At 42.3% G+C, this 8061-nt stretch overlaps 1 protein-coding gene across 1 annotated transcript in view; it reads left to right on the forward strand.

Annotated features, from left to right (window-relative positions):
• Positions 1 to 7515, forward strand: part of LOC115209578 — a 12984-nt gene extending 5469 nt beyond the window's left edge. Inside the window, exons 2-3 of the mRNA XM_029778015.1 lie at positions 4713 to 4787; positions 7346 to 7515. Of these exons, the coding sequence (XP_029633875.1) occupies positions 4713 to 4787; positions 7346 to 7515 (245 nt within the window). The remainder of the gene's footprint in view (positions 1 to 4712; positions 4788 to 7345) is intronic.
• Positions 7516 to 8061: the final 546 nt, after the last annotated feature.

An 8061-nucleotide genomic window follows, 5' to 3' on the forward strand; every position in this document is an offset into this window, starting at 1 on the left:
TTCTGGGTTCATAGGATCATGCTCAAGGTGGCTTCGTCATTCATACGTGCCATCCTTGCTACCTTCACCCATCTTTTTTAAAACATTCGCTAGACAAAACTTGCCTCTCTACTCTCACTTTCTTTTCAAGTGGTACTTGAAGAAGTTGATGAGAGATTGACCAGAGAGGAAAGTGTTTGTCTCCAATCCTTTCAGACGCGTCCACCAGATACATTCTTTCGCCATAGCCACAAGGATGATGAAAATAGCTCTTCCTTCCCGTTTGAAGGAGGGAGGCGTGACAATATTGACGATAGACTCAGCTGATAAACCGACTCGTCCCACACGTGACAGCAGTTGTTCGACATAAGCCCACAGGTCGGAAATTGTTGGACACTGCACGAGTGCGTGCAGAACGGTTTCGTCGCTCTGACCGCATCTCGGGCAGGTCGGCCCCGTGTTTCTCGAGCCGTGTCTGTAGAGCTTATCCCGAACGGGTAGCGCTTCTCGGTAGCACTGCCAGGCCAGGGATCTCTGGAAGTTGTCCATGGCCCTGGCCCGAAAGTCGTCCTGAACAGGCGGGTCAGGTACTCCTCGTCGACGTCCAGGTTCGCCCCGAGCTCGTCGTCGTACCTCCCCTCCACTAAACCCCTATAGAATGCTTTGGTTGTGTTGAAGTCACTCAAGGTCGACCCAGGACGGCAGAGTTGCTTGAGAGCAACGCGACACTCGCGGTTCCATTCGCCCTTCTTCGGCCTCTTTTTGATCCACGACTGCAGTTCGGTCAAGGAGACGAGCTGCGGGAAAGTGTGCCTCACAAACGGCGACCACACCTGTTCACCGTCGTCTACATAGAGCCAGAGATGTCGCAGTCTCAGCGCGTGTCTGCGCATCATCAACCACGGCATGCCCAGCCCTCCTTTTAACGGGTGTTGAGAGCAAATGGATCGCCTGACCATCGGGACGCATCCTTTCCACAAGAAGCAAAAGAGAATGCGTTGTAGTTTGGTGATGGTAGGGTCGGGACAAGGTACGACGGTCAGGTGGTAGTAGATGACGGACGCGATGTACGTGTTCAACACCTCCGCCCGACCTTTTAGGGACAGTTTCCTCTCGGCCCATTGCCGGGTGAGAGTGACCACCCTACTCGTTATGTCGATCCAGTTCTTCTCCACTTGGAGGTCCGGACCAAACCAGACCCCGAGCAACTCAACCGGGCCGTCGGTCCAGCGTCCCACGACGGAGGCGCTGGTGGACGGCATGGGCTTGCTTCTCCAGGTGCCTAGTCGCAAGCCCACTGACTTTTCCCGGTTGATTTTCGCTCCTGTCACCGCTTCGTAGTTTTTCAGTGTCTCGCCGACCTGCTCGATGTGCTCATGACTAGACACTATGACGGTGACGTCGTCCGCGTATGCAGACACGCTCGTCCCGCATCCCAATTCTCGCGGGATGCCTCTCAAGGTTGCCAGCTTCCGCAATAATGGCTCGAGAGTCAATACGTATAGAAGCGACGAGAGGAGGCATCCCTGACGGACCGAACATGCGATGTCGAAGGGTCTCGATAGATGTCCATTCACGCGAATTACCGAACGGATGCCTCTGTACAAAGCGGCTATCCAGCCGCGGAAGACGGGAACGAAGCCAGCCGCTCCGAGGACCGCCTCCAAGTATCGATGGTCCACCCTATCGAAAGCTTTCGATTGATCCAAATTGATCGGCGCCCCACCCATGCCAGGTTCGTTAACTACCCTGTCTATGATGTAGCGCATCAGGTGGAGGTTGTCATGGATGGTCCGGCCTGGCACGGCGCATGTTTGCGCCCTGTCGACCAGTTTCTCGATGACAAGCGCCAACCTCTTGGCTAGCACCTTGGCCAAAATTTTCAAGTCTGCATTAAGCAGAGTGATGGGCCTAAAGTTATCTATTACATTTCCCTTGTTTAGATCTTTCTTCAGCAGTGTTACGGCTCCTCGCTCACAAAACCAGGAATGCTCCCGTTTTGCTGCCAGTTGCAGTACACCGCCGCCAAGAGATCTCCAAACAAGTCTGGCATACATTGTAAAGCTCGTAGGGTAGACCATCCAAACCCGGTGATTTGTCCCGCGAGCATTCTGCCATCGCTTCCTGCACTTCCGCCGCCGTGATGGCACCTTCGCAGCACCCTGCCTTTCTTGTCGAGAGTCGTGGTAGGCTATGTAGGTAGGCACTGAAGTCCACCCTACGTTCTTGCCCTCCACTCGTTCCGAACAGTCGGGCAAAATGCTGCTGAAAGGCCTCACACATTTTACTTGGCTCGAGCAATTCGCGCCCCTGTTCATCTACCAGGGACCGAATGGTGGCTTTGTTGCCCTGTTGCGCCTCTGCCACCCGGGCCTCTCTCGCGGCTCCAACACCTTCGTTCCTTAGAGCACGCATCCTAGCTCTGACAGCACATCCTTCGTGTTTGGCGTTGAAGTGTTGGTCGAAGGCCAACCTCGCCGCCAAAACGTCGGATGCGATGCCGCTTCTAATTGCCTCTTCTAGCTTCTTAACTAGCTCACCCTCTACTCTATTTCTATCTATCTATGGCTTTGCTTGTACCTAATCGCTTCTGCTTTTACTGCTCTCTTGAGGGCAAACCACCACTTGTTGTTGATGATGGCTCCTGTCAAAGCCCTCTTTACTAGTGTGCTAATCCGGTCTCTGAAAACCTGTCTCGATGGGAAAGACGCGTTTAGTTTCCAGTATCCGGGACCCTGCCTAAGTGTCTTACCTAAGTCTAGCGTACATGTCACAAGTTTGTGATCCGTGTAGCTGACTATGTGGAATTGTGGACATCCTATGCTATCTCTGTCTACTGTCCTACACAGTATCCTATCTAGATACGATCTCAACGACCCGATGCGGTTGCTCCATGTCCACGTTGGCGCATTCGGGTGGTCTAGTCGGAACCTGTCAGACAGTTGAAAGCGTCTGAGCAGGTCTCTGAGGCATTTGCATCCCCGTCTATTTCTATCTCTACCCACGTAGTCTACATGCGTGTCCAAGGTAGCATTCCAATCCCCCACTAAGAGTAAAGGACGAGACGTTCCCAAGAATACTTCTAGACGTTGAAAGAAATCCGCCCACCTGTTAAGGGCGGTGCGTAGACTGATACGAGTCGAAAAGCGCACCCATTGCTGCCGTCGACATCCAGGACGACCAGTCTACCCTCCGGGTCTACGAATATTTCCTTACTTTGAGATCCAGACTCTTGTGAAAAAGTACCGCGGTGCCACTACCGCCCATTCTCGGCAGACAGGGGGAAAAATAAATGTTGAACTGTCCGCCAAACATGGTCTTTAGGGCCCGCGGATTGTGGAGTCTGGTCTCACTTATGGCTATGATTTCTAACTTATGTGACTTTATGTCATTAAGAGGTACCCTTGTTTCCAAGGGGACCCCAAGCCACGCGCATTTACACAACCAATCTTGATATAGATGATAGATAGAAGATAGATAGATAGATAGAGATAGATAGATAGATAGATAGATAGATAGATAGATAGATAGATTGATGATAGATAGATAGATAGATAGATAGATAGATAGATAGATAGATAGATAGATAGATAGATAGATAGATAGATAGAATTTGCTTGACCTTACGATGAGCCGTAAATTTCAAGTTTGTGTGCTTGCAATTAAAACACACATACACACACACATACACACACATATACACACACATATATACATACATACACACAAACAAACAAACATGCGTTCACATATATTGCTACCCCCTATAGTTTTGGTAAGTGAATCACATTTACGAAAAAATGGTAAGACAGTTAGGCTTTCAAAATTTTAATTTGTACTTGATTTTTTTTATTATAGAATTATCTCTTTCGCGTAGCATCACTCCACAGATTAAAAAAGTTTTTTGTTTTTGTTTTCTTTCAACTTTGGATAATGACTTCTTCAAATATTTGTTCTCTATTAAGCCTAATCTCTTCTTTCTTTTTCCTGTATTTTTTTATCCTCGCCAACCTAACAATTTCTTGTTATTGCTATTTTCGTGCTACGTTCGTAAAAAATTCATCATTGATACTGTCACTGGTGCTATTCTTCAACTTACTTTTCAGTTTATCTCTGACAACTATTTTTCAGTTCTCTCTGTTGAACATTAGTTTCTATTTCAGAAGATGTCTATTACTGGTCGTAAATAGGTGGATTTTTTAAGACATCGAAAAGTAATGTTGAAACAAAAATAAACTCAATGGCTTCACCAGTAACAACACATCTTAATTGCAATCCAAAGTACTCTCCTCTCTCACAAGATGATTTGAACCGTTACATCTACAGACACCCTTTTTATTAATAAAGTGATAGTGAAAGCTTAAATATTGTTACGTAGATGTTTGAAGTTTAGAAGGATACACGAAATACTCAATTCCTCTTCAAAGCTATACTTTTTCCGAAAATATTCTTAGGCCCCATGCAAGTGACAAATTATTCTGAAAAAAGTTAAAAACGAAATTCTTAATCTGTAATCCTCGATTTACTGTTAATTGATTGAACTCTTATCTATTAACATTTGATTAACTTTGGCTGCAGTCTTTCTTATCTGCCCCAGACATAAGAATAACAGAAATACGTGTAAACTGACTGGTTTAGTACGTCTGTGACTAGATTAAACGATTAGAGTTCACATGGCTGTTAGCATCACCTGTTTTGCTTCTTAGATTATTTTTTTCATTGCTTTTATTCAGATTATATTTTCACACAGATTATCCAGTACAGTACGGAATATTCATCTGTCGCGAAAAAGATTTGCAAAGAAAGAAGTGAGAAAATGCTATTTTATTAGCAAAAACACAACTTGCAGAATTTTTCTGCGCTTCGAAATAAGGAAAACTTGCAAGTTAATGAAGAATGAGTAACAAATATCCCTTTTTAAGAAACTAGCTTCACTCCTAAAAAAAACAGGAGTAACATTTGCAGCTCAACTTATTGAAGATGTTATATCACTGCATCCTTCTGACATGGACAGCGAAGTCCCATCTTTGGATCTACAATTAACTTAGTAGTTGTCTTTCAGAACCCTAAATCTTAGCGCTATTATGAAAAGAAGGGATAGCAAATCATTATTTTAACAAAATTCAATGTTTTATACTATTTGGGACAATGGTGAGCAACGTTCGAGGAAGTAGAACCTATCAAAGGCTATGGTGCTTTTACTGCACTGTAAAGTCAGGCCCTCGTGACAAGTTTTCCAATAAGAATGGCTTTAAACATTGGGAAAAATCAGAGGAGAACATATAAGCAGGTGAAGAAAAGCAGGCCACAGAGATTCAGAGTTGAAGTTCAATCTTTAATGAAGGAAATGTTCTAATATTTATAGGGAATCGGAAAAACAAGTGCAGGATAACAAGAAATTTTGGACTGAAATATTGCGCTGTGTTGTGGCCGTGATACTATCTCTAGCCGAAAGAGGGCTGGCATTAAGAGGCAGTAACCATAGGATCAAAGCGCAATTGGGGATTTGGGGGTAATAATGGAACTTAAGAAGCTTTGGAGCTCCAAATATGTGTGTTGTTTGTTTGTTTGTGTGTGTGTGTGTGTGTGTGTGTGGTGTGTGTGTGTGTGTGTAGTGAGAATTTAGGAGAAAACAAAAGACGAAGACGAGTGTGTAAACAACAAACAGATGTATTAGTTTAACGCACGGGAAGTAAGAAAGTCTTTTATGTTTCGAGCCTACGCTCTTCGACAGAAAGGAACACAAAAATAAACAGGGAGAGAAAATAAATAAGGTTTAGTGGTCAGTGATCTATCATATAGGTATTTGTACGTGTGTTCATTTATATCTTTTGCATTTAGGCATAGTTAATTAAAAGGTAGCTGAGCCTCAAAATTATTTATTAGCATGGATATTCTAGCATGGCTTAAAATAACACAGGTCTGCGAAATGGAACATTTTGAAAACTGTTTTGATAATTGTATGTTACCTCATATATTTTTGGATTGTAATTTGAAATATCAAAATACCTCTTTCCTATTACCTAAAGTTTTCTCATAATTAATGATAAAATATACCATAATTTATTGGTAAATGCACACATTATAATATAAAATCAAATTAATAAAAATGAATATGGTACTTTATTTAGCAAAATAAATGGCTCAAATGCAACTGAAAGGTGAAGAAATAAATTTCTACAAGGGTTCAATTCATTTTTTGTATTCTGTTTTTCTTTTTCACTTGGAAATTACACCTGAACTCTTTCGTTTGAGAGTATTTAGTGGACATTTACTATACAACATCCACCAGTAGTCGGCCATCATATTGACATTCCCTCTTCCTTGATATTTTCTTTCTACCTTTTCCACCTGCTGCTCACTCACCCCTCGATCACCACCACCACCATCACCAGATTTTCTAGTAAGAAATTCAAATGGGTATATAAGAATTATCCAGGCTTTACATCCTAAAACCTGGAAATTTTTTAAGCGTTCTTCTTACTATGTTTTTGTTGTTTGGATAGTTTGAGTACTTGCGATTCCCCAAGAAGTTCTTCATCACATCTTTAAAACTAATCCATACGTCTTTTTTTCTAGAATCACTAAGAGAGTATTCGAAATTTTTATCCTTGACTAGTTTTCTTGTATCTGTCCCTATAAATACACCCTCTTCAAACTTCACATCTGATAGAGCAAGAGACTTGCTATGCAAATACTTGAAGCCCTCTCCGTCCTGAAGCAAAGCTTTTAGGAATTGCTTCATGAGGCCAAGTTTTATATGTAGAGAAGGCAAAAGAATATCTTTCGGATAAACCAAACTTTCTCGAAGGATATTCTTTGTTCCTAGTGTAAATGTATTCCTACATGGCAATTCTTTTTTAGACCAATAACGGTTCCTGGCGCTACTGTCCCATTCACACAAGAAACAAGGAAGCTTTGTGTAGCCTGACTAATGTACAAGCGACATTCCAATTATTTTCATGTCGCTGAGATTCACTCGGTTGTGATCTTTAAATTTAATCTTGTGGAAGAATGACACTGATTTTTGATGTTTTCTTCATGATCACTGAGTCTCCAACAGGCATGGAAGCATGTTTATTACCATTATGCAGGAGAACAGCTTTAATATTTCTCTATGAAGAGGCAATAAAGAATCTCTTTTAATCAGAGCCGAAACTTATGCTCAACTTTCCTACAAGTCCGGATTGATCAACACAATAAACCAAATTTTTTTGTGCGAAATAAGGAACAAATTGATTTCGTGCAAACTATACCAATAGACTGATACGTGTGGATCTAAAATATTTAAGCCTGTAGCCTAAAAGCTCTGCTAACACCTTTCCGAGCCCTGAGACCCTTACTTATATCATTTAATTTACACTAGTTGAATACTTGAGTTCTTCAACTTCAACGCTATTGAAGTCTTCATCATTGCTATTTCTGCCTTTTGACTCAGATCTCAAGTGTACGTCTTCAAGGATTCCTACTGGTGATGGGATTGGTATGTCTGGCCCATCGGCAACAATTCGCAATGCAGATGGAATATTTGGATAAATAATATTTTTCCCACTCTTCGCATTGTGTCCCTGCACCTTACCTGTGCAAAAGTAGCAGTCGTCGCTGTGATTCTAGGCTATCTCCATATCACTGGAACCCCAAACGTCCATTGTCTAAGTTCTTCAACCCAAATTGACCAGGCTTTACGTGGAGCCCACTTCCTATCTTGATCTCCTAATTTCACACCAAAGTAGGCATAGTGAGGTTTTTGACAAATTTGGTAATGGTCCTTTGACGTTTCTTAATCATAAACTCGCCACAAATGTAACAAAAGTTATCTGGGCTTGCTGCACATCTTCTAAAAGGCATCCTTGCTTCAAATGGAGTGGAAGTCTGTAAGGAAATGGGAAGGGGATATATTTCAATAGTATATATTTTATTTACCATGTAAATGTATACATATCATTACACGAACGATAGATAGATAGATAGATAGATAGATAGATAGATAGATAGATAGATAGATAGATAGATAGATAGATAGATAGATAGATAGATAGATAGATAGATAGATAGATAGATATGTCTAGTTCACAACAGAAT

This window comes from Octopus sinensis, linkage group LG3, assembly GCF_006345805.1.
Source record: "Octopus sinensis linkage group LG3, ASM634580v1, whole genome shotgun sequence".
In the NCBI taxonomy this organism is placed as follows: Eukaryota; Metazoa; Mollusca; class Cephalopoda; order Octopoda; family Octopodidae; genus Octopus; species Octopus sinensis.